The 27,974-nt window shown below is 38.8% G+C and overlaps 1 protein-coding gene across 2 annotated transcripts; it reads left to right on the forward strand.

The window, feature by feature from the left end:
- Window positions 1-449: 449 nt before the first annotated feature.
- Window positions 450-27,956, forward strand: il15 (interleukin 15). 2 transcript variants are annotated; one of them, XM_088911724.1, is made up of 7 exons: window positions 450-760; window positions 15,087-15,184; window positions 16,450-16,543; window positions 20,151-20,189; window positions 20,533-20,658; window positions 22,988-23,035; window positions 24,064-27,956. In XM_088911724.1, the coding sequence occupies exons 1-7, from the start codon at window positions 686-688 to the stop codon at window positions 24,181-24,183; spliced, it is 600 nt and encodes a 199-aa protein (XP_088767850.1). In that variant the 5' UTR covers window positions 450-685; the 3' UTR covers window positions 24,184-27,956. The 2 variants fall into 2 exon arrangements, with proteins under 2 accessions (XP_088767850.1, XP_088767858.1); XM_088911732.1 differs by having other exon boundaries at window positions 509-669.
- The last annotated feature ends 18 nt before the right edge of the window (window positions 27,957-27,974 follow it).

Raw genomic sequence — 27,974 nt, forward strand, 5'->3', positions numbered from 1 at the left:
TCTGAAACAGACAACCAGCATTTGAATTTCTAAGAGTTTAAAAATGTTAAAGGTTGAATGACAATCACGGTGCCCGACCTTTTTCAAACTTTAAATATTACAGGTGGATAATCTGTCAGGAAACTCACCTGTGGAATACAAACAACATGTTCATAGGAATGAGTCTGATCACTCGTCTTAACCTGCAAAGAGCATCCGAGCGCTGAAATAGAACCCAAAGGAAGACACACGGCTAACGTGAGAATGTAAATTACCATTTTAAAGTGGTAGATTAATTACTATGATGACTATTTTGATGTCGGTTTGAAATTGTGATGGAGCAAATTCAAAGTGGATTAAGATATCCAACGGCAGAGGGCGCTCTAGTAGCTCTAACTCAAAGAGCGACATTATAAACTTGCAGGACCAGGAGCTCTGCCTGTGTGGAAATGTGTTTTAGGGAGATCGTCACTCAGTTCAGCGACAGACCCGGAAGGTGTTTAGGACTGGAGGCTTTTGAAAGGTTGAAAGACGCACAACGTGTTAACGGGAAAGTTACTATTATTATAAAATTTAATGGGTTTTTTTTTACATGACAAGAATTAGCTAACCTATTTTGCCACAGATGATAATGTTGGTGAACGACAAATTCGCATGCAAACTGTCGTCGCCTGGCTCGGTTGCGACGAGGTGAATAACTGGTCGGATGAGCGCTTTTTTGATACTGTTCTTTCTCACTGTCATTAAATGTTTCATTCTGCACCGGAATTCCTCGGTAAAGGTAAAATACCATTGTTATTGCTTTGAATAAGAGTTACGTTTCAGTTCTTTGCACAGACTAGTTGTAATAATTCCAGTGTCTGTCTAATTTAAGTGCATGAACTGAGGAAATTAAAATTGTCAATGTTAGATGAAGTTACTGTAAGTACTGTACTGTATCTACCAAGCAATTATGTAATATACCCACATAATAAGGACTGAGAATGTAAAGTTGTTCTTCCAGTATTTTGGTGCTTATAATTTTGAGATGGTCAAGCCATTTATCTGTCGGAGTTTTCGCGGTTGCGAGACCGATAGTTAAAGTTATCAGTATTTTACACGGTATTATTAATAATGAGCAGCACATTCAGCTGCTGGAGATCAAGACAAAGACTTACATTCGCCTTTTTTACGCACACTAATTTATGTAATTATCAGGAGGGGATACCCTTCACAGTACTGTAAAACGTAAAACTGCAGTCATCAGCTACACATAGATAGTATTGCTTTAATGGCAAGGTACAGCGACAGAAGGCAGTGAGCCAAATGCAAACTTGACTCGTAGACATAAAGCTATGATAGTACCAAAAGTACTAGTGCATTGTTCTTTTCCGTAATACTATTACGACTATTACTAATAGTATTAGAAAACTAGCATGATCGATGCCGCACATTAGCGAAAACGTAATAATGTCTAAGGTTTGGCACGAGAATTGTTTACAAGAGAAGGCAGACATCACAGAGACGCAGTTGCGCTTTGAAGGGGTCTTAGATGTGTTTTCCCTTTCAGAGATGGATATGGAAGTGAAACTACTGTTTAAGCTGTTTACAAACAGTCCCTGTGCTTACACGGAGTTTGATTTTTTTTTAAGTGTAAATGACTTGAGGAGGTTAAGTCCAATTCATGCGCCTGGTTTTCAAAATCACATGTTGATGTCACCGAGGGGCACCGGTAACCCCGCGACCCTGTACTGGATAAGACGATTAGAAAATAGATGGATATTATCATTGTTATACTTTTTAAGCAGACTTTAGTTAACCTGTGGTAAAACATTGCAATTAACCCCTGCAGACAGGGAGTCAGTACCGAAGCGGTGTTGTCCTAAGGTATGAATGGGGTGCTTCCAGTCGCTGGCCTCAGACTGTTACCGGTGCCGACAGACCCTTTGGATCCGTTTTCACTAGTTCGTTTCAACCCTAATGAAGACGGAGTGGAGCAGTGGCGTGACTGGAATTGTGGCTTCAGTAGTGTGAGGATTGAATCCCATACGATGCTGGATTTCAGTAACGATTTTTCCTTTCTTTTCGATCTGAAAACAGTTCATATAAAAACAACAAATACAGATAGGGAAGTGATGTCTCCGGCACGAGACCTCTTTTCCCGTTTTAGTTTTTCAAATCCGCAGAATCAGCTCTTGAAGCACAACCAGTAGGCCACACCACAAACGTTACATCTGCATGGTTTGCTTTTATTGGCTTAACGTGAGGCTGTCGGACTCCTCTTTCATGAGGAATGAGGTGATGGTAGGGCGAAGATGGTGCAGAGTAACTGATGAGTTAGAAATGTGATTATACACGAAACGTCGTTTTAACTCCATAAAGCTTCAGGTTTATATTCTACACTAATTTTTACAGTAACTTGTGGATACAAGGTTGATTTCAGCTGTCCTATTTTAACTTTATCTGTAAATGAATTGTCATACAGTAGCACGGATGGTTAAATCATGTAGTGGAGTCGTCGGAGTTAAACTTCAAGTGCTCCACATGCAGAATATTGGTATACCAATTAGTAATCCTGATTGTCATCATAATGTAATAAGATGTCTTGCAACACATTTAAAATATTTAGTCTGCATTCTCCTTGTGTCTGGTGTAATCGGAAGCATTATGTTGAAGTAATGCCGACATTATGTTTGCTGTGTTTTTTATATGTATGTTTATCTAATATGTGTAAGGTTCCGTTCCAGTGCTGAGCTTGGAAAAGTGGGAAATGATCTCTGGCCTGAGGCTTTGTAGTCAGGTCACATACATTACAAAAAAGCTGCTGAGTTCGGAAATCCATTCACATTTCTTCTTTTGCTTTTCAGCCCTTAAAGGACGGGTAGTTGGTCAAGATAGGATCGTAGTTAATTAAAGATCTCACTTGTCAGTAAGGTGCTATGGTTGTTCACTTTTGTGTGCCAGGTGGTCAATTTGAACAAAAATAAAATTAGTAGAGTCTAGCCTATTGTTTGATTGGTTTTGTTTCTGCTTTGTCCAAACATTAGATGTTTGTTTTTATGGGTGGGGGTGTTACGTCCCAGTGTGTGGTTTGTGTGTCTTTTTTTATGTTCCACACTGCTGACTCTTGATTGTTCTCCCTTCCCCATTGTCCCCATTGGCCCACCATTACACCACACTTTCAGTATGATGTCATCATCAATTAGCTCTCAGCCAATCAGAACACATCTTATTCAGCATATAACATGGAGGTTTTCAGCAAGGAGAGGCCTTTGTTTGACTTTGGTCCCGTTTGGTTTTGGTTATTGCTTCACTTCGCTTCTGGTTATTGCTTCAGCTTCGTTTGTTGGTGTGTGTGTGTGTGTGTGTGTGTGTGTGTGTGTGTGTGTGTGTGTTTCGTATAGCTTCAGCTTTGTTGTTTTGTTGTTGTTTTGTTAGTTTCTTTGTACTTTCGTTTGTTTGTGTGTTCATCCTTGTTTTGCCATTACCTTGCCCTAAAGTGTTACATGTTCAACTTTTGTGTTCTTTTGTACCCTGCTCCTGTTGATTACTCTTGTTTTCCCTTATTTGTATTCCTGGTTCACTTGTGTTTTTGTGTGAACTTTTGTATATAAGGTTAGTTTAGGTTGTTGGGTACACTTACACACTTAGTTGATTTTGTATTAGTACACTTGTTTAGTACGGGTGAGTGCCATTTGTCTTGTATAGTTTTGGGTAGTCAGCGCAAGTTAGCTAGGGTGTTGAAGACGCCGAAGACCGTGTGTTTCGGGTTTTCTTTTGTAGTCAGATTAGCTTTCCCTCACTGTCCTAGCCAGCTCCATTTTGTTTATTTTTTCTTTAGGCACCAATCTAGTTCCTTACCCTTGTTATCACGCTTCCTAGTCCCTCACCAAAACCCATCTGCTTCCAAAAGAATTATCCTAAATGTTACACCCCTTTACCCCTAGACATTTGGGGTCGTAACATTATATATCGAAGGTGGTTACTTAAGGAAGCAATTTTCTGCAGAAATGTGATAGTGTTTATCAGTTTTGTACCAAATTCAAAACGGAACCTTAGGTTTGTAGCTTCTTGTGTTTGATTGGCTTGAAAAAGAGTACCTTGTGGTTGGTGATTGACTCAAGACAATTCTTGATTACTGACTGGAAAAAGAAGGCTATGTGCTTTAGGAATAGTGAAGACTGATCTATCCAAAATTGGAAACTGTAGTGGTACTGTATTTTTTGTTTCATAAAATAACAAAAATGCTGGTAGTTTCTTATTTTAGAATCATGTCTACTGAGTGATAGTTTGAGTAGCAGTTATCACAAAGATTGTTGTTTTAGGTTTAAAAGTGCTGATGCAAAATATGAAATTATAACATTAGCTGTAAATGTAGTTGCAGTTAAAAAGAGAAAAATGGTTGGTGTTTTCATGTTTAGGAAAGTACATCTTATTTTCCTTGCTGTGCAAAATGGGGATGATAAAACTGCATCCAAATGGAAAACCTAGAGAATGAACCTCTGAATTCCTCTCCCTAGCATACTTTGTTTGCATATCAAATTCAAACACATTATTGGTATGGCCAATGAATTGCAATGTTGCCAAAGCAATAACATTTAGAACAGTATTACTGTATATTATGTGTGAGGCTCACTGTTCCTCAAGCTCTGATAAATGGTTATGGGATATCAGATCTATTGAGTTGCCTCCCTCATAGGGTTGGTACTGTAGCTGTTATGATTCCTGCATGTGTGGGAATTCTGGAATTTTTACTGTGTAGGAGAAAGTGCAGCTGTATTTCTGCTTTTCCTTGCTGTTGATATGTCTAGGCTGTGGTCACTGAGCCTGTCCTCTCTAGGCAGCCAGATCTGCTGGCTTAGTCCAGTTTCTATTTCCAGGCTGTGTTCAGTGAGCCTGTCCCCCCTGGACAGCCAGGTCTGCTTGTGTCCAGTTTGTATGTCCAGGTTATGGTCACTAAGCCTGTACTTCATCAGGGTCTGTTTCTCTATGCTGTTTCTTAACCTGGTCAGATACCCAGATAGTGTGTATTGTCTGGGTGTGAAGTATTCCAGTTTGTGTTGTGTTTTGTGTGTGTTTCCCAGTAAGTGAGGTAGTGTTGTTTTTGGAGGTATGTGCTGTGATATCGTTGACTGATTTGTAGTGTTTTAGCAGTGGTTTTCTGCTGTTTTTGGTGGTGTCAATGTGAGCTTCAGGTGCAGCTGGCTGAGGGTGTCACTCAGTAGCATAAACATTTGCAATTTAGAGACATTGTGTAAAGTGTGTATGGATCTTGTAAGAACTTTTGATTTGTTGTTGTTACTGTGATGATACGTTTTTAATTTTGAGGTTTCAACCGTCTTTAGCAATAAATGCCTTGTGCCAAATCATTTCCCTGTTGTGTACAAGGGGTGAGACTAATGGAATCAGTTTGTTTTGATAATCGAAAAATGTAAATTTTTCCGTTTATTCAAACTCTCCAAGGAAAGGCATATGCTTATAAATTTTCAAGTGAGTAATTAAGGTATGTAGAGGGTTTATGTATTTCTTTCATGTATCAAAGGAACTTTGGACTTCAAAGGAACAAGTAATAGGTTTATTTCATGCTGTAAAGAAGAAAGAAAACGCAACGTTTCAGCTGTGGAGCCTTCTTCGGGTGTAAGAAAGATAGGGCAGTCAGCAAAGATAATATAGCATGAGAAAACAAAAGCCAGTATGGAGGAGGAGGTGGGAGCAGGGGAGAGGCAGAACGGCCGATCAAGTGGTGCAAGATCGAGAGAGGTGTGAAACGAAACCTACACATGAATAGAGAGAATTAGAAGAACACAAGTCTGTCGTTGAGAGAAGGGGGATGGTGTGAGCCACGTTTCAGGATAATTTTAGTTTCTGATGTTGTTCTACTATAGGAGTTAAGAAACCCTACTTTGAGAACGCGGATGGAGAGATCAGTGTGATCATGGCTGTCAGAGGTGAAATGAGAACCTAAGTCATCTGTGCATGTTGACCTGACTCAAAACGGATCTTTTTTCAAAGCTGTCCTAAAAATTTCAGTACGCTGATCGGTGTTGGCAAGTTGAGTGTTGAGTGAGTTAAGGATCTGCCTTTGAGTTTCATCCCAGCTGTCAAAGCTGGCTGCTCTTCCCCAAGTGCTGGAAACAGGTATGTCGGGAATCCTACTGGCGGCTCCGTCCTTTTCAAATTCATTGGCTAGAATGACCACCTGTCTTCGTTATGATTGGTTGATTCTACCATTATAGTGGCCTATGGACCAGTTTTACAGCTCTCTATAACTGGTTCTGTCAACACTGTGGTGATGCTCTTTTGTTAAATTTGTATTAACTTGGATGTCTTGATTGTGACCTGCTGTATGATTTGGGAAAATCTGATAGTGGCTAACAGGCTGTACTCCACAACAAAGCAACAAAACAGAACTTCTGCCTTTGTGACAACTTTAGGATGTTGATGAGGGTTTCTTAATGTACGATGTGAGTGATTGATTCACTTATTTCCGCTTATCATTGTCAGTGTGGCATTTTGTTTTGATGCGCGTCACTGATGCTTTGAAATTACGTCTGTAAACACAGCAGTACTCACCATGCTCTCCAAAAGTTTAATGCTACAGATTAGTCAAACTCATTGTCTGTTGTGCTAAAAATTTAAAAGAACATATTTGTTGTGGGAGTGGCTTCATCTTCTGTTCTTGCATTTTCAATAGATTATGTCCTGAAGCCTACAACTTGTTCACAGTCCACAAGACTGCTTTTTGATGGATGGGGATCAGATGAGAGGTACTGTACATGGCAGTAATGGCTAAAGTACCTCACTTTGTAGTTAATGATTTTTGCCTGTGAAAATAAATGTGGATGCTGTTGAAGGAATATGAAGACTTAACATTTAGACCAAAAATAAATCCAGGAGTTTTTCATTTGTCCATTTTTTTTTTATTGGCGTCTGACAAGTTTCAAACTGTGAGTCTTGTACATTTTTTTGCTACATTCAGAATCTTCTTTCCTTCATGAAAGGAATTTATTAATATTGCATTCACTATTACTTTGCAAACCAAATCATTTAGATAGATAAGACTTTATTGATCCTGAAGGGAAATTGATGTGTTACAGCAGTCCAGCCCAAGACAAGCAAAAACAGACATCAGAATAGATGAAAAATGATATAAAATAAATACATAGGTGTGTGCAACATATGATGATCATAGTCACTGTAAAAACAATAGAATACGTGCATAGGTTTATACAGATTGATTGTCCAAAAAGTATTATGGAGCAACATGCTGTCCATAGATGAGCAAATGAAGGGCTAACAGTCCTAGCCTAGGGCAGCGTTATACACCCTGACAGCCGCCGGGAGGAAAGACATGTGGAAACGTTCCCTTGAACACCGCAGCTGGAGCAGTCTGTTGCTAAAAGTGCTCCGCTGCCGAGTAACAGTCCCATGAAGCGGATGAAAGGTGTTGTTCATGATGGCTGTGAGCTTGGTCAGCATTCTCATCTCAGCCATCACCTCCAGGGGGTCAAGGCTCAACCCCAACACAGAGCCAGCCTTCTTGATGAGTTTATTGAGCCTATTTGCATCTCTTGTCATGATGCTGCTGCCCCAGCACACAACAGCATAGAAGATGGCTGCTGCCACCACCGATTCATAAAAAAAAATGTGTAGCAGTGTTCCACACACCAAAGGACCTGAGCCTCCTATGGAAATAGAGTCGGCTCTACAACCTTTGTTGTACAGGGCGTCAGTGTCACCAGACCATTCCAGCTTATCATCCAGGTGTACCCCTAAATATTGTAAGACTGCACCCCCTCTATGTCCTCACCCTGGATGGAAACAGGGTTCAGCGGAGACTTATTCCTTTGAAAGTCCAAGATCATTTCTTTAGTCTTGCTGGTGTTTAGCTGGAGATGGTTAAGATGACACCACTCCACAAAGTTGGTAATCAAGCTCCTATATTCCTCCTCCCTCCCCTCACTAATACACCCCACAATTGCAGAGTCATCTGAAAACTTCTGCAGATGACATGCCTCAGAGTTGTACCTGAAGTCAGAGGTGTAAAAAGTGAATAGGAATGGAGCAAGGACAGTCCTCTGTGGAGCCCCAGTACTGCTAACAACCTGTTCAGACTCACAGCTCTGTAGCCGTACATACTGTGGCCTGCAGGTCAGATAGTCTATAATCCAGGACACCAGGGGAGTGTCCACCTGTGTTGCCCTCAGCTTATCTCTCAGTAAAGGTGGATGGATGGTGTTAAAGGCACTGGAGAAGTCAAAGAACATAACTCTCACAATGCTCCCCATTTTCTCCAGATGAGAGTTAGCTCTGTATAGCAGATAGATGACTGCATCCTCCACTCCCAAGTGAGACCGGTAGGCGAACTGCAGGGGGTCCAGTGCTGTACTCACCAGGGTTCTGAGGTGATCCACTACAAGCCTTTCCAGAGTTTTCATTAGGTGTGATGTCAATGCCACTGGTCTGTAGTCATTCAAGACTTTGGGGTGCCCCTTTTTGGGTACTGGCACCAGGCAAGATGTCTTCCAGAGCACCAGAACCCTTTCTAATCCCAGGCTCAGGTTGAAGATATACTGCAGCACTGAACCCAGTTTGTCCGCGCAGATCTTTAGCACCCTGGAGCCGACACCGTCAGGACCCGCTGCCTTCGCTGCATGGAGTCTCCTAAACTCCCTTTTGACCTGGTCAGCTGTGATGGATACGCCGAGGAGGGCAGGGGGAGATGGAGTAGGAGTAGGAGGGATCTCATGATGGGGTGACTGAGGACATGAAGAGGGTGTCTGGGGTGAAGGCCTGTAAGGTGATTGGTCAGTGGGCCCTGTATCGAATCTGTTAAAGAAAAGATTCAGCTCATTTGCCCTCTCCAGGCCTCCCTCCCTCCCTCCAGGCCTCTATTTGATTGGTGATGAGTAATGTAGTAGTGTAGTATAGATCTGTCATGGTCATAAACTACTTTAAGAGGATAAGTGCACAGTGCCTGCGAGGCATGAATAGACCAAAACTACTGGTCTGTACCTGTGCTGGTACTGGCACAGTAAGAGAAAAAGGTGTCAGTTTATGGGCCCCACCTAGTCTGGATTTGTACAAGTCAGCCAGCCTTCTCCATGCGGCTAATTAATATTATCAGCGGTTATCCTAAACCATTTAAGGATTCACAAGGATTGGTCTTTTGATAAACATATCTGTTAGCAAAATGTTTTATTTATTTGAAAGCAAGGATAGTTAACATGTAACTGCAATATTTGCTCTTTTTCAACTTGATCTCCTATACAGAATTATTAGCTGTTGAAACAATGGCATTTGTCCACTTTCTCTACAGAAAGGAAAGACAGACTGCTTCTATTTGAGTATACATCAACAAATAAAAAATTTCAGAGGTCAGTTCCTTGAAGTTCAAACCATTAACCACCGGTCTGCTTTTAATTTGAGCTATATATATATATTTGCAGAAGACTGTTTATAGCTACTTGCGTTTTGATTTTTTACTTGCTTTCATTTTAAATTTTGTAGTGAAGAGAGAATTAATAGGATATTGAAATCCCTATTTATTCTGTAGTAAATAATCACCCTAGTATTTGTTTTTAAATACCTAAGAACCTATTCCATTTCCTTATACTCAAATGAATACTTATTGTGTTGCAATCACAGACAACTTCCATTATTTCCAAGTCTAGTGTTAAACAAGCAAAATGTTTGCAGTGATTGTTCTGCTGTATCCATCTTCCTGGGGCTCATTTTCATATCTCCTTTTTTATCAATGTAAAAAAATTGAGCTGTTAGTAGTAGAAGATGAAATGACTCACAAAGGTTAAGGTATTGTTCAATGTAGACACTTGGAGGATAAAAGAGATGGCCAGCTACCAGCATGCATTTCACAGTTATTTACACATGTGTTGGCATGTGGAAGAATTGTACATGTTTGATAGCTGCCTTCTCAGACAAGTGCAGATACTAAACACAAGGCACTATGGATAAGTTATACAGCAGTGGGTTTTGTAAATAAGCTTTTCCTTTGAACAAAAAAAAAGAAATTTTGTAAATGGTAAATGAGAAGTTGCCTATCCAACCCATCTTGCACAGTAGCCTATATATCCAATACCTTATTATGACTTTTTCCATGTGTCAACGGGTACTTTTTTGTTTCCTGTGAACCTTTCTGTCTAACTGTAGGCACAGTGAGGCCAATTGCTTTGCTGAAAATGGAATGATGTTGTTGAGGCAACCCTTTAATAATGCAATTGAAATCAGTAACTGATATATGCAATGCTTTGTAAAGTTTCTTCCTGTATTGCATGGGAAAGGTTATTGCATTTTAAAACTCTGCTGTCTGAGCATCTAAATGCTGTCCTAATTCTTTGAGTCCAACTTGTGATATTTGTTAAATGTCATCATTTTGTATTAATTTAACACACATTGGCTGCCACTGCCTTATGGGGCCAACAGATAAAAACCAAGTCCTGCTTGCGACAGATAAAACGAGTTGCATTTCACTGATCACGTCAAGGTCATTTCATGTCACATACAGGTCAGCAGAGCTCGTGTCCATAATTCAGTACTATTAGTTCCTGTTTCACACTTTATCTGGACTCTGCTCGTTATGATACACAGTAAGCATAAGGATAATGCATAAAAAAAAACATGAGAACGATGAGTGATGAGAGAAAACGCCAAAATCCCAGTTAGTTGCACAGTTGTTTTATTGAGCAGACAGGCTGTGTGGTAGACCTTTTTTTGTAACAGAAAAAAAAGTCTATGATGAAAGTCACAGACTGGTGGTGTATGTGGCCATGAGTGGACACAACACAGGTTGTACATCTGTGTTGCTTGCCTTTCAGCAGTGTGCAGGAATTAATACCTGGATAAGCATGTGCCTGTTCACTGGTCTCTGAGCCCTAGATTTCACATGTTATCCCATTATTGTACAATAATACAAGACGGGGAGCAAAATAGTAACTGATGACAGGAAGTGAAACTGAATGAAAAGTTAGTGAATAAACACAACACGATTTGCAGCTGCTGTTCTGAATGACCCACTAATTTTTATTAGGATTTGGAGTCTTTTCTTGGGAAGTAAAAGTACAGTAGGTCAAAGTCCAAGGAACACAAACCACAAACAGTGTGTTGGGTATTTTAAAAATTCACTGATGTGAATCAGCTAAAGCAGTGGTTCTCAAACTTTTTGGACCAAGTACCACCCCTAATCCAACCAAAGCATCCAAGTACCACCTACAAGTCATCATCTCATAGGAACCCCGGAAATTCTCAATGACCAACATGAGCGCGCGTGCACACACACACACTCACACATACATATAATAAATATTATAATAATAAACTGTATTTGATATAGCACCTTTAAAGGTGGCTTCTCAAAGTGTTTTACAGAAAAAAAACATTAACAACAACTAATAAAAAAGCACCATTTCAGTGAGAGGGGTGAGCCTGTTTAGTTGAGCAAAGCAGATGTGAATTCATTCTTTGAGCCTTGATACAATTCACAACAGAGTCTAACAGATATTAAATCGTCAGGCATTTTCCTGACGGCAAAGGTCTCGCGGTGGATGTTGTAATGCGTACATTAATTTTTGGAGCAACCTATCTAATTCGTGCAACTACACCGTTATGTCGGCTTGTCATCGCTCTAGCACCATCTGTATATACTCCGACACATTTTTTCCAGTTGATGCCATTCTCTTCGAGAAATTCATCCAGAAGTTGAAATTTGTGCTCTCCTGTAGTTCCTGTTGGTAGCGGTTTACAGAACAGAAAGTCCTCATGGGACATGCCCTCAAACTCGTATCTAACGTAAACGAGCAAATTGGCCAAATCGACTACAGACTCATCTAATTGCAGTGAAAAACATCTGCTCATCTTAACGCGCTCTATCAGTGTACTTTTGATATAATCCTTCATTTCAATAATTCTATGAGTGACTGTGTCTTTCAGGGGGAGGGGGGCAGCAGGTCGAGCTGTTTAGCAGCTTTTTCTCTACACATAATACGTGTCAGCTCTTTTGCCAACGGTAAATAAGGTTCTTCAAAAATAGTGTAGTTTACCTGCTTTCGCAATCCGCAAGCTTGCATTTTTCCGTGTTTCCATTTTTATTTCCGTATTTATTTAAAGTTTTTATTTCATGAGCATGGGAGCGAAACACAGAGACGCTCGGTGTATTTTTCTCAAATTAACTTAGAACAGTTCTTAAATATTTTTCTGTTATCTATCACGCTTTCCTGTGCTCACAAGATTACCAGCGTTCGTAGCACGTATTTCTATGCATTCCTATGTTTACAACGTTGGCATTGTTCCAAAATCACGCACATTCTCCTTTCTCCCTATTTGCTGGAGATACAGTAGCTTTTTTTAAATACAATTGGTCACTTGCATCCGTAGCACGCATTCCTATAGAGTGGTATAGAATTACAGAGTATCTCTTGTGTCCACTGAAGTATTAGCGCGCACTGTATCGTAGTACGTAGGCTGCGTATTCGACACGTATTAAAATACAAAATATGAAAACCCATCCCGATTTTTCAGCGCACACGACACAGTTCCAGGGTCATTTGGCGTACCACCTGGCGGCACTCCACGTACCACTGCCGGTACGCGTACCACAGTTTGAGAACCACTGAGCTAAAGCATTCAAGTCCTTAAAGCCGAGCTAGTTTTTGAATGTTATTATGAAATCCAGAGGTAGTTGGTACAAGGGAGGTTAAAAAGGAGGGAAAAGCTTATGTATTTTGGTTTGGGTTAAGATTTGAGCAGTTGTACGTGCTGCAACTTGTTGAGAATGTTTGGATACTCTAGTAAGTTATTCATTAAAAACATCAAACATAAAAAGACAAAAGCATGCATTACCTGTCCTGCATTAGGCTGGAAGAGATGTGAACAGATAAGAGCAATGTTATGAAGATTAAAAAAAGGCACTGCAACAACACTGCAAAAATTAGCTTGAGTTGCAAAGTCTGGATCCAAGGTGACTCCAGGATTCCTGACTTGAGTACTTGCACTGATTTCAGGACTTACTAAAGTTGTCACAGTTGTGAAGTTGATCAGGACACCCAGTTTGAAAGAGTTCTGTTTTTCAGGCCAGATGAAAAAAATAATTTATTGCATTCGTTTTTACCGTGATCTGAGCAGTGAACAAAGATAGCAGATGTTGTGTGAATAACAGGAGCTTTTGTGCAAATTTACATTTGTGTGTCAGGTTAGAAAGTTAGACATCAAGTTAGACTTCATTTGGTTAGAAGTGATGACTGATGCCATACCTACAAAGAAATCTCATCCAATGGGTCAATATTGAAATCCATGCCATATGTGACCAATTTTGCAGGGGAGGAACAATGTTGAATTTGAGAAGATTGTTTTTTTGAGTTAATGATATAATGAAAAAAAAATTAAACCATGGCAAATCTGGTCCATAAAAACCAATAAGTCATTCAGCAAAGATGTAGTATGATCAACAGTATTTAGGGCAGCAGTGAGGTCCAGCAGGACAAGAACTGATAAAAAATGCTGGAGTCTACAGTCATCAGCACATCATCGGTAACCTTGTCAAGAGCTGCCTGTATCAGCCTCAGATTAAAATTGCTCAAATAATGTAACTGCAGATCAGTGAGCTTGTAACGAAACAAAAACAGCCCCTAACAGACCCTGTGCTACAAACATCGAGGGAACAATTTCAGATTCATCCATTGACACTTCAAACGTACTGTTCTTCACTGTACAGTATATAAGAAATGAGAAATGAGTTTTAGGATTACATTCTTGAGTTAGCTGGCCAGTGCATTATGTTAGAATTGCTAGTGTTACTTGAAAGAAATGTAAACAGATAAGCCAGTGTGCATCCATTTGTGATAAAGTTAAGATCTATGAAGCTGTTTGTACCAATGTGAATGATTTGTAAATAGGACTTTATTTTCTGTTGTCTAACAATCTAAAATTTTAAAGGGATACCATTGTGAAGCATTATTGAATCCTTAGGACTTGTCAGTTGAGGGCACTGGAAGAAGAATTTTCGCGGATTAATAGAACTTAATATTGCAAAATGTAATAGTACACTTGTGTGTAAATATAGGAATCTCCAGAGCAAAAGTAATGTTTACTTGATCCAAAATGTGCACTACAAGGACATTCAGGTGACTAACAGGCCAACGAGAGGTGATAACAAGATGCACTGTGTCTCTTGTCATTGGTGGGCACATTCATATGCATTATTAAACAAAATTAATTGAGGAGACCATAAAAACCTGTACCATTGCTGAAGAAGAACAATGAATGAGAGTCAACATACATGCAGTGTGAAAATGTTGTATTGTAAAAACAGGCACCAGGGATGGCAACTGACCTGCAGACTTTCATAACAATAGAACTGCTTTGGTGGCCGGTATATAAGCAATATTTTAGAGACAGGTTAGAAATAAGCTTCATTTGATTTCAAAACTCACTTAAAAACAAGAAGGAGTCTCAGAGGAGTGCTAGGTCAGTGTACATTCAAAGGTCCTCACTGGCAGAAAACTGATTTAGCGTAAGGAGTAAGATGGCACAGAGCCTTCAAGCCAAGTAAAAAATGGTGAGGTAATTTGAGACAGTCCTGATCAAAATAACAGTCTTAACATGCCTATTAATATATTTTCAGAAAAAAATATTTACAGTTTTGTGTTTAAATTAAGATTTGTGCTTTTAAATTAGGTTTTGACAACAGTTTTAAACAGTGTTTAATCCCATTCTGACAAGAACTTCAGTCCATGGTAGCTTGCATGCTGAAAAGTAGAAGGACAAAATACATGACATTTCCAAGTAAGGAAATACCAAAACATTGTTTCTTCTTTCTACTGGTATTTGGACTAGGTTATTCCACAAAGAATAGAATTAATCTCTACTTGTTCCTTTGCAGTCCACAGGCAGATGTCCTGTAGCTTCCCTCTTGAATCAATCCTTTTAGGCATCCATTTCTTCTATCAGACTAGCTCTCAAATCGGAACACACTCATGCTTTTTTGCATTTTTTTTTCTTCTTTTGTTCTGGAATAGTGCCACAATCGTATTTGGTCAATTTTCTGAATGTGTATTTTGTCAAGGTAACGCTATGTCGCTTTCAAAGGTCTTAGTGTTTAAATTGTTCTCTTTCAGAAAAGCCAAGTGAGTCACGTTTACATCTACTGCTGCTTCCACCTTTTCCTGGGCTGCCCTCTCACCAGTGAGGCTTGGCTGTCCCTCTTCATTTTAAGGTTGGCAAAGTTCCTGTGAAGTTCTCAAGGGGGGAGGATGTAGAATACAGCTGTGGGGTTTCTGCTCCCTTGGTCGAGACACACAAATGCGGGGCAGCTAGACCCAACAGGTAAAGCTCAGAGCCGCAGACCAGCATCCCCTTCTGAGCGTAAAAGAGATCTTAAAAGAAGAGAGGTGTTCTATTTCGCCTGATTTTGCGGGCAGTGTTAGTAAAAGAATATCACCTGTGAGTGCTGGCAAAGGACCTGTGAGCGCATGCGATCCTGTGTGAAGGCCAGATTGTTCATAAATAATGGTAATAGGTCAAAGTATGCCAAGCTTCTCTGTTTTCAAAATATAAGATTGTTAAATAACCAGATTATTCATATACTCTTCTTTTAAAATAGTACATATACTGAGTGGCATTAAACTGGTTTAAACCATTAAAATTAGTTCCAAGTACTACTTTGTTCCTTTTTTAATGGCTCTCAGTATGTCAGTAGAAGGTATCACAGAAAGGTTGGGATAAGCAACAGTTCATTCTTCTGCAGCTCCTAGATTCACAGATATCTTCACAAATGTGAAAAGATATGTCTGTTCTGTTCTCTTTTACAATAACTACTTTGTAGCAGTAAGAAGTTGAGGACAACATTGTTCAGGTATGAAAGCCACTCTTTTCAAACAAATCCCACTGAGGGGCTCGGGTCAATACTGGAAATTCTTTATCAGTAATCCTTTGATTACTAAGATCTTTGCATATTATAAAAAGTGGATGCACTAACCTGTAAAAGGATGCAAAGATATTGCAGAATTTAGAGATTGCAATGAAAAGGAATGAACTCTTTGCCCTCAGCCTCTTCTGCTCTCCGCATTGCAGAGCTTTTGAAGTGCTTGTGTACTAAAACCAAAGGAGGAATGACGACAGCATGTTTTCAAGCTGTCAGGAAGCTACAATATACCTGTACAGTAGTGCCAGCAAGCAAACAAGACATAAGACTTGATACACTTGTCACTGAGTCGCTGAAATCCTGACCCTCATGCTGCCCCTTGTCAGAGTTGGTTCACGACAGAAGCCATTGAGCTCTGTGCACTCCATGGAAAGGCCTCTCTGGTAGAGGCACTTGAGATACCTATGGCCGTCCACCTTTCCAGGGTCAGACATCTTGTAGGCATAGCTTACATATCTGACAGATCTATATTTTTAATACTCAGCTGTCATGTCTTTAGAGAACTGGTATGCAGTGCAGTGCTTAATGCACTTTTGTTTTCTTTTTCTTTTCTGTAGTTGTGTGTATGCCAACATGCCCACTACTGAAGCCTTAGATCAAGCTTTAAGGGAAATGCAGACATGTCTGGAGAGCAATCTAAGCTTGTTGAAAGTAAGTGACTTAAAGTGCACATAACTTGAATAAAGCTTATGAGCATATAGTAATTTTGATTCTTCTCCTTGTAATATGACAAAATAGGAAACCATATTTCAGCATCAACTCTGTAGGACCCGTAATGCTTTAGACATACCCTTGGATCACAGAAGGGCAGTGGGAAAGCATTTAAGTTTAGGTTTAGGTTAGAAAAAAATAAAAGTATTTTTTTGATCCACCTATTAGAACTGCCCCTCTGTTTATAGAAATACTAATTGCAAGAATGTTCAAGGAATTTTATACTGCATTTAGAGCTGACCAGTTTACATACAGCAGAAACATACTTTCTTCATGTGTTCTAGTTGTACAAACATATGGTGATGCCAGTAATATTTCCCGTAAACATTTTATGCCATTCACAGCACTTCAGGTATATTTAAGTAAACTTAAAGAATATTAGACTATTGGCCAAGGTTTACAATGGTTCAACAGAATGTTGAACATTAAATTATAAGACTAAACAAGCATATCATCCAAAGATATAAGCCAAGATGCAAGTCTCATTGGAGGCCTGGTGTGTCTATGAGTTTTCAGTCTGGCTGGACTCTTCATAACCTCAGTCATCTAATTTGTGGCTTGTTTGGGCATGTTTTACATCTTCTCCCAGACTCTCAGATTCATGCCCTGAGGATATATCAGGCCTCCAAGACCAGGATCAGTGCCTTCTGCTCAGCATTATCTACCATATATATCTTTTTAAAAGGCAGTTATATAACTAACTATTATATAATAAAAAACTATCGCATTTAGACCATGGATTCTGCAGTATCAAGTGGCCATGTTCAGTTAAAAGTCATATATGACATTGTGGATAATAATTGTTGCTCTAAAGTATTGAGGGAGGGGTTGGTAAAGTGAATTCGTGAAAGTGAATAGCCCAACATGGAATCGAAGCACATATAAGGGGGCTAGACAATTCCTATAGAACAAGCAAAAAAAAAATCAGCTCATATTCACCACATTCCCAATTGTAACAGTGTTGCATGTTGCATATTTCTGAGGTAACTTCAAAGAACATTGTGACATTTCCATTCATGGGACAAGGATGTTACAAGAACCAAACTATACTAGCTCCATTTGAATGCATCCTGGAGTTTGTTCATTTCACCTGTAATTGTACAGAAGCTGCCATGAAAGTGTGTGTTTGTAGACTCTGAGACTGTTTCTAGTAAATTGGGTTTCTGTACTTTTTACACTTCAAGAAAAGGTTGTAGATGGAGATAAATTAGTTTGGGTGGATTGGACCCTGTACAGTTTAAATACCTTGATTCACGTTTACCCAACGTTTCATTTTACAGGATACCACATTTAGCTCTTGCCCTCGCAGTTGTCTTCCTTTTTTCCTTCTCCTGCCTCCTCATATGAAAGTCATCTCAGCACTCCCACTATCTCAGGAAGTGACACAACTTGTTGAATCCATCTTTCATTCCAAACGTCTATTCTCCAGTACGATCTTTCTTCATGCCATCGAAACCTGCTCACCTGGGTTATCAAGCCTTTCTGTCTTCTTCCTCCACCTGTCCTGATGACGTGCATTCTCCCTCCACAGAGCACCAGCGTTACCACACCCTCAGGGCCATCCCCCCCATTCAACCCTATATCTCCAACTACCTTCTCCATTCGCACAGTCCTTATCTCATCTGTTCCTTGCCTCTTTCTGGATTCTTTTCTATCCCTTCTTCATAGTGTAAAATTCACTGTGCCTTTGGCCCCTGTAACATTTTGCCTGGTTTTATCTCTTTTTCCTTCCTCACTCCACCTCTTTCTGCTGTCTTGTGAGAGCCCACCCAGCTGTTGATACCTTCTCCTCCTCCTGCAGTCCCACGGCTTCAGACTCCACTAGGTGCAGGCTTCTCGTCCACAGCCATTACTACCCATAGGCCCATATTGCAGCCCGCACTCCTTCAGGTGTCCAGGTCGTAACCCAGGCATTGGCAATGACAGGTGCCATTCCTTGTTCACTGGCTTCCTACCTGGAATGGTGTCAGTCCGTTCTTCTGGAATGGTTTGTAAAATTTCTCTGATACAATGTTGCATTCTAAATCATATTAAATCTGCCATTGGCCCTTTCTTATCCCCTTTTCTTCATTGGATCTGCTCTTTTATCTGTTCTTTCAAACTTTGGAACTGAAGAATTCTGCTGAAGTGTTATGTTGTCCCATTTCCTTTTGGGGATTGCCTCAGTCTCATCCTCACGGCGGGGTTGTTGTTCTTTCAGAAAGGATGAGCTAAGCTAGGAAAGTAAACTAATTCAAATCACCCCTCTGTTCTGTCTTAATTATTTGGGGTTTGACCGAAATACTGAAACCGTATGATTATACCGTTTTGATGCTGCACAGTTGGGCTATTTCCATTGTGTCGCAGAGTATAGTACAGGGTTCCCTGATATACATTAGGGTTAGGGTCCAGGAGGTAATGGCTTATGGTGAAACAACAAATAAAGTGGATTTTTTTTTCATTTCTCCATAAATATTGGAGGGTGTGGGGCCATAAAAGTAAGAGGCTTTTCCCATAAGAATTATTGGATACATTCAAGTTAGGAACCATAAGTTAGGCTGGGTATGTGTTAGACCTGCATCTTCCCAACTACAGTAGAGAGGGTCCTGTTGTAAGTCCAATAATACAACTTATAGCAAAATGACTTGGGGGTAATTAATATCCATAGGGAATTAATAATTAATAATGTTTTTTTTTTGCGTAAAAACAATACCTATAACCCATAAAAACAATAAATAGAAATAGATATCTTCACCAGCTCCTTCCAAATTATGGTCTGGTCGAAAACCACCAAATCGCTTTACTTCAGGGTAATTTGTCTGAAGCAATGTTCATGCATTTAAAGTTAGTGATCACACCTTGATCAATTGGATCAGCGATTTGGTGCATGGTGGTAACTCTAATGTTGGGGTATAACTATTCATTATTGAAGTTATGTGAAAAAGCACTGTCTTTTTGAATGTTGAATGTTAAATTTTGTTCTCACAATATTATTTCATTTCTGGAACAAAATAAGATTTTTTTAGTTCCTTCAACAATTTAAGTGTGAAGCAACGTATAGCATCGTGACTCATAATGGGGACAGTCACTTTTCTGCACCCTATTTTTTAATTGACATTTTCTAAATGGGCATCCATTTTCTAACCACTTCATCCAATTCAGGGTCGTGGGGGAGCAAGGGGCAGGATATACTGTGGACACCAGTCCATCGCCAGGCAGACACATAGACACACACACTCACACCAGGGCCAATATTCCCAGAAGCCAATTAACCTACCAGCATGTCCTTGGACTGTGAGTGGAAACCAGAGTACCTGTAGGAAACCCACATGAACTACAGGAAGAACTTACAAACCACCAGGTGGGGAATTGAACCCAGAGTCCCAGCACTGCCAAGCAGCAGTGCTAATCTCTGTGCCACTTGCTGTCCCACAAGCTTTTTGCTCCTGAGATGTGTTCTGTATGCCTCTGCATGTCATATCTAGAGTTGTGAGGGGCCCACTGTCTAACTCAAAAAATGTATTATTTTATTCATGTTCAAAGCTTTAATGTGTATTCTTTTCTCCAGAGTGCTGGTTGTGTTTTGTACACTCCTGAAGATTATGATGTAAGTAGAAAGAGCATTAATAAGCCATAGTGTGATTTAAAATGCTTATGTTTTGTAATTTAGAGAGAAAAGATTTGCAGTTTACTTATTATAAATGAGTGCATTATGAACTTCTGACATATATTGTAATTATTATTGGAATGAAATTATTTGTGTTTTTCATATTCTTGAGGAAATACCCAAGTCATTAATATTAATTTTCAAACTGCTTCACATAACTGCTTTTAGACAATCATTAGTCTTCTGTGGAAAATCTGAATAACAAAATTAAAAAGGCTGTTAACGTATAATATTTTAACGCAGATGAAACCACATTGATCCACTGTTGGGATTTATTTTTTAGACTGACTGCACAAATGCATTGTTCGAGTGTTATATTTTGGAGATGGAGGTTATTATGTTTGAACTTGATCAAGACTACGAATCTGTGCACTCCTTGCAGACTTTTTTGGAACATGCAAAGAAAAAGGTGAGTTTTTTTTCTTAAAACATTATATACAGTAGGTTATCAACACTGCAGATTTAACATTAGCAAATTACTGTAATTTATTCAAGATTCGATCTGGCAACTGGGGAATGAGCAGGGAAGAGACTGGGGAAGAGCAGAGGGGAATGAAACAGAGCTGAAGGTTATTAAGTGCAACTTTCAAATTTGCTAACTAACAGACTAGGAACATTCAGTTTATTTTTATATAGTGCCTTTCACAACAAGGTTGCCCCAAGGCACTTAACGAAGCTGTGTGACAATACATGACAGTACAATACAGAAAAAGAAAAAGCCAGAAGACAACGGAAAAGAGGAACCAAAAACTTCTCTGTAAGGAGAAAAAAAACCTCTAGGGGTCCAAGGTCAACTGGCTGCCCAGCCCCTCTGGGCATGCTAGGTTATACAATTCTAAAAAAAGTACTAAATTGGGAGTATTAAATCTTCCATCCTGTGCCAGTACTCCATGAAGATCTCTGTAGACCAGCAAATTCTCCTAAACAATAGCTGTATTCGTGATCCATTGCAGTGATGCAGCATCCAACTCAGTTGACATGTGGGGAGGAGAATAGGATAATTTGGTCAGAATAGACGTATCGACCTGAAAGACCAACACTGAGACACACAATGGCATGTACAACATAGGGGTGCACTTGTTTATATGTGAATTTATGTATTTCAGTACAGTTCTCTGCCCCAGACCCTTACGAATGTCCCATTGTACTATAGTTTAATTACTTGAGAAATTCTTCATTATTTATAGATAAATCTAGATCTTCAGTTTGTCTATTGTTACAGATGGGGGATACGTAAATGGTGAACATCAGGAATTGACCAAGCGGTTTAGTCAATAAGTGAAATAATTATTCATAACACCCAACTTGTAAGTCATTTCTAGCAATATACCCAAGCGGCTGGTATAATTAGAGGCTCATGAATTCTTTGTTCTCTGGCATAGCTTTGATGAGAGGAGTAATAATTCAGGCACCCTTGGTTAAACAAATATTTATTACAGTGACACAAGACAGAGATTACACTATGCACAACAAAACATACAACACACAAGTTACACTATGTACAAACAAGGCGTTTCAGAGGCCTAACATTCTGATCACCCAGACTGCTACTAAGCATTAAACCCATAATGCCTACAGAGCCCACATAAGAGATGAGCTGCCTTCTAACTAAATGCAATGTAACCTGCAGTTAAATCTTTCTTTGTGCACCCTGGATGCCACAAAAGAAATGGGAGCCTTCAGTATATCCCTTTCCATACAAATGCACCCTTAGCAGGGAAGACATTTCTAACTGAGGTATATTTTACCCAGGAAACCCACGTTCCCTAAAAACACAGAATAGCAAGCCTTCTCTTTAGTAAGGTTCAGATACTTAGCTCTAGTCCAGATTTATTTGGATGATCATGAAGTAGAGGCTCTTGCCTGGCGCAAGCTTCAAGTTCCAACTCCGTCGGACTCTTGTCTCTCCTCTCCTTCTTCACTGCCTCTTGTCTGTTCTCTTCTCTCTTACTCTGTCCCTTTAATGTGATCTTGTATTGTCTGTTTCTGTATTGCTTCTTGACAATCATCAGCTTATCTAGATATCCTAAGGTAAACTTTACAATTGTTTCTGCACAAGGGACCCTCCAGACCTCAGCAAACATCCTCCTTTGGCTTTGAAGCTACTCTAGAAGTGTTTACTCTTCCAAGTTTCATAAATTTTATCTAAAATCTAAGAGACACTTCTTAGTCACGCTAAGCTGTAACATTATATTATATTATTTATATAATATTTTGGAACATGTAAAACTGTCTGAAGAATGTGTAGTAAAAATAAAAAGGACAAACAGTGAAATGTAAATATACACAGACTTTTATAGAGTTGCTAGTTAGGAAGTGAATGAGTTAATGTATTACAGGCTTTGCTGCTTATTGGGTTTGTTTAGTTTAATATGCAATTGGAAAAGTTTCTTGAGCAGTCAGGCATGTAAAACTTTGGCTTAACCTACTTGGCTGTGGGCCAACAGCCTGGGCCTAGAACAAGGAAGTTAGGACTGGGATACAGACAGATGTTAACCAGGGGATCAATGCAAAGCTGGAGGTGGGGTGGGTCCTGTTGAGGGCTACATGCATGACTTAGGTATATAAATTACACTCGGATAAAACAAAACTATAGATTCCAACAAAATGCTGTGGTAACCAGTTAAAGTAATTTTTAAAACTAGCTTTTTTAAGTTGCTAAAATGTAAACCATGTTGTATGGTCTTGAATCTCCGTATAAAATAGCAATGGATTTTTTCTATTTCCTACTTGTATAGATCACAAATGATCTGAAGAATTTGGGGACAGAAACAGACTCTTCACAGGTACATCACATCTGCGGTACTTAAGAAATATCTACAGGGGTTTGTGAAAGTTTTGGAGAGTTATTATTTGTGGCAGGATACAGGATTCCTTGAGTAAAAATCAAATTTTGTACATACTTGACTACTCTCTGAAAAACACATTGCTGATTTAAAAAACATTTCAGTCTTCTAATCTTTCTGAAGACTTGTGCCAAATTCAGAGCACAGGCTATATTAACATACAATTAACAATGCATCATTTCAGCTAGTTGTCTAGGCAATTTGACCTCCAGACATAATACTTGGGCTATTAAATGGGATGATTTGCCCTGCTGCTGGACTGTCTTGATGTTCTTAAAGGCAAAATGGCTAAACAACATTAAGCAATTTGTGTCTTCGATTGATCTACAACTCCTACCCAAACAGACTTACTGTGGGGAATTTGAATCATTCTAGTCATAGTTAGATTTGTAAAATCTGTAGACTGAAATCATTTGAATTTGGCGATTTAATACAAATTATGTTAAAAAGCAAGGCATCTTAAAAACAGAGAAAAATGTACAGCCACAAGAGGCCACAGATTATTTATGGAGAGAAGTCATACTGTATGTATGGATTGTCAGTTTGTCTTAACTGTCTGTTCGTTCTCCAGAGTGATTTTGCCACACCACAAGAGTGCATGAACATTTTAACTGGCTGATTGTTGTGTTTCAACTTTTTGGATGACAAAAGTTTTATTTTGAAAAAATCAATCAATCAAATGTTACAGAAAAAAGCACTTTATTTATTTGAAACACAGATTTGATGTCAAATGTAGCAAGTTCAGTACATCAAATATAATTTTAGGTGGCATGTCATTTTATGCTGTTGAAGTAACATTCTAAATTACAATATTATTTTTCTTATTATTGTGAATAGAGAAATGTTATTGGTTTTGTTTGCATAACAGCATGATAAGACAGTTTAACAGAAGGATTTAATGGGTAGACAGTATATGAAAAAATTCAATGTCAAGAGCAGGAGAGTAATTATTTTATCTCATTTCCTAGATTTTTTTGCACTGTAAACGATGTGAAGAATATGAAGAGAAGACAGCAGAAGCATTTCTCTCCAAGTTTCAGACATTTTTGCAACATTTGCATTCAATAGGATATAATATGACTAGTTGAGAATTTTTTAGTTGCTTATATTTATTGATATATCTGTGTGAGAAATTATTGTATGTTGTTTTTGTACATAGAATTTGAATACTCTTTACAGCTATTAGAAAAATTCCCTCAGGGGACAATAAAATCTTATCTAAAATACTGGTATATGTAAATGTTTCATATACATTTTGCCACACGTTACTTAAGCTAATAAACTGCTTGCAAAATAGTTTGTAATACTATTGAAGCAAGATTTGTAGAGAAATTTGTATAAAACATTTGGTTTTAAAAGAAATTTTGAATTTATTTTGTCTAAAAGTTGCATGGCATTAACTTTTGAAACTCCAACAAAATGTTTAGAACAAAGAAAATGGTTTAATGGTGAGATTCTTTTTCAGACTGTCACTCTGTCAGGGAGAGTTCTTTCTGGACCCTGTGCAGATGACACAATCCAAGGTAGAGTGAGGAAACACTGGGAAAAAGGCATGCAGGATACAGGGATGAAAACAGGGGGTGTGTCCATGGAGTGCTGGTGGTTGGGGGAGGTGTGGCCGAGGAAGACGATCCAGGGATGAGTCAAACGGGAAATCCAAAAACAGGGCAAAAGTCCAAGGCCAGGCGATCCGTCCGGGACAGCCGATTAAAATCCAGAACCGGGTCGGGACCTGCAGTGGGCACAGGAACGGGAACAAGAACAAGAGCAGAAACTAAAACCATAACGGAGCCAGGCGTTTACCCAGGTCTGGATGCGTCTGGCTCAGTTGAAAAGCTGATCAACAGATTTGTCTTCTCCCAAATTGACTACTGTATTGCACTACGGGGGTTTCTAAATCCACATTAAACAAACTCCAGTATGTCCGAATTTCACCAGCCAGAATCCTGACCAGATCTAGTGCAAGTGATCACATTACTCCTATCCTGAAATCCTTGCAATGGCTTCCTGTCGACTTCAAAATCCTCATGCTCGCCTATAAGGCTCTGCATGGCTTAGCACCTCAGTACCTGTCTGATCTATTATCGCCCTACTTCCCATCCCGCAACCTTCGCTCTTCTAATTCTGGTCTCCTAACTGTCCCTGAAGCCCATCTACACTATGAGTGTTATGCCCCCAAACTCTGGAACTATCCCTAAGAATATCAGAGAGTCACCTTCTCTAAACCCCTCTGCCCCTACTGTATTCAGTACCCCCCATCTACTGTCTCCTCTCATTGTGTATATCTTGTGTATTTTTTTATATTATTGTTGTCATTCTGTAAAGCGCTTTGAGAATCCACCTTTAAAGGTGCCGTATAAAAGTATATAAGTTTTTTATTATTATTAATGACCTGTAATTTGCCTAGAAGAAACAATCTTCAACAAGAGTGATAAACATTAGATCTTGGGTGAGTTTCCCGAAAACGATGAATCTTAGAGACTAACGAGCAACATTATGATGCATATACGCATAATTTTTCATGCGTTTTTCCAAAGCCTCTCTTAATCGGTCATTTCACGAGCGAGTATAAAGTACTTCTATGTTAACCCCGCCCCTGATGTCGCTTGGCAAAAAAGCATCACAAGTCGATTGAAAAACAATCAATTGACAATACTTTCATTATATGGTTTCGGTTTTGGTCCTTCAGTGGGATGAAATAAGGTTGTGAAAAGGAATATGAAGTAAACATGACATCATAATTTAACAACCAATTAAGCGAAAGCGTATAGATAGGCACAAAATGGGACACTACTTGTTTCTAAGAGAAAAGTAAATAAATGACTGACATGCTGTAAAAGACAACCAAAATTGACTGTGTGGACAGTGTATGCGTCCTGCACAAGGTCTTTGATTTAAAGCAAGATTTTTTGGCACACTGCCATTGTTAAGAATCACAGTGTTTCATGAGACAATACTGCTGTTATTGGGTGTATTGGAACTCCATGTTAATAGGTCTTATTAACATGACATCTGGAAAAATCAACTACCAAGCTTGGCATGTGTCACTCAACAAATACAGGACCTACAGTACAGTATAATCAAATTAAAAACAAGTAGGTCTAAGCTTTACCATCAACAACCACGACAGAACATAAAACAGTATTCAAACTTTAAATCTAAATAAATATTAGGCCCAATGATTTAACTTAATTCATTATTGCATTTCATCATGAAAATCATATCATCTAGTCAAGTATAAAACTTAGCATTTTTTAAAAATTAAATGTATTGTAACAGATTGGGATATTCTGGGCATATGCCCTCACCCCTTCCATACAAATACAAGTAGAGGAAAAAATACAGATAAAAGAAAGAAAACAAAAAAATAATTAACTGGCAGTGGTAATGAGGTAAATATGTAACTAAGTTATATTTTTACATATATTAAATGTTTTCCTTGCTTTAGCATTTTTCATGTTCTTTATGGAATTTAAACTTCACCTCAAAAGTACTGAAAGAGGGAGTATTATTGGACCCTTTGAAATTTACCCAGGATGACTAATAAATTCATTACTGTATAAATCAATGTTCTTTTTCCAAATGTCCTCTTACATGGTACAACAAAATATCAAAATCCTTAATATAAAATCTTAGTATTCTAAATTTCCCGAGAATTGTCATGATGTGAATTGAATGTGCTTTGTCTGGCGATCTCTGTCGCTAAGGTTGGTGCAAGAGGTTGCCAGTTTAAGAAGCACTTAGTGATTAACGAGTGGGTCGGGGAGCATGTAGATTATGAAGGATTTAACGTGCTACTTTAGTTATGATGGATTTTGGGAAACACTCGTAAATTAACGATAGATTTTAAGATCGAGTTTACGATGTTCTTAGCGCTACAAACTCACCCCAGATCTGTTAAAGTTTTATTTCTATTAAATAAAATCAAAACATTGCAAGAGGAAATAATGGGTAGAACATGTTCCACAAAGGGTAAAAAAAGCTCACACTCAAAATAAACACTGCAACACAGAACAAATGCAGTGGAACACAAATGCAGAACAATTGTGTGACAGGAAATTTCATTTAGTAGAAAGCATGAAAAATTATAAACTATATCTGTACAAAACACAAAATGAATTTAAAATGTATAAATGCAAAAAAGTACCGTACAACAATTTGTGTGATGAAACAGAAGTAAAAATGTATGGCCATGTGTAATAGGCATTTCGGTTTTAATTTAAAGTCAAAAAGAAAAAATTGATAAACATCAAACTGAGGACTGGCTAAAACACATACAGGTGATTCCAAATGTTGTTATGCTTGATAAAACTAATGAAAGATGGTACAGTGGACCTGTGCAGTCAATAAACTGGAGGGGGAAAAGCCTGAAAGCAGTTAGAGATAAGAGCGCTGAAATATATATGTCCAACTGGTCTGGCAGATTTATTCTGAAAAAGAACCGTGTTGCGTCGATTAGGTTGAGAAGAAACCAAAGAGTTCTTTGAAAAGGGAGCATTGAAAGAATGCTTAGCAAGCCTGTAGCGTAGTGGGAAAAGTTATATTGTGGGAACCCAGAGACAGTCACTTGTAAGCCCAATCTGAAATTCCCATCCAGAAAAGGGAGCTGTCTACTACAGTCAAACAAGACTGCAGATCAAGCAACAACATGCAGGAACCATAAATACTGTAACTTTCCTTTGTAAATGTATGTAAATATAAAAGAACTGTAATAAACTTATTCTATATTTTGTACAACCTATTTAATACTGTTGAGCTTTGAACTGTTCTGTTGTAATTGTTGTTGAAACTTTGCCAATACTTGTATAACCTTGTCATGCTAATAAAGGGCTCCGAAATTCAAAGTAAAACTGAAAGAAAATGTGTTGGTGATCATGGT

The sequence above is a fragment of the Atractosteus spatula genome, chromosome 1 (assembly GCF_055471065.1).
Source record: "Atractosteus spatula isolate fAtrSpa1 chromosome 1, fAtrSpa1.hap1, whole genome shotgun sequence".
Lineage (NCBI taxonomy): Eukaryota > Metazoa > Chordata > Actinopteri > Semionotiformes > Lepisosteidae > Atractosteus > Atractosteus spatula.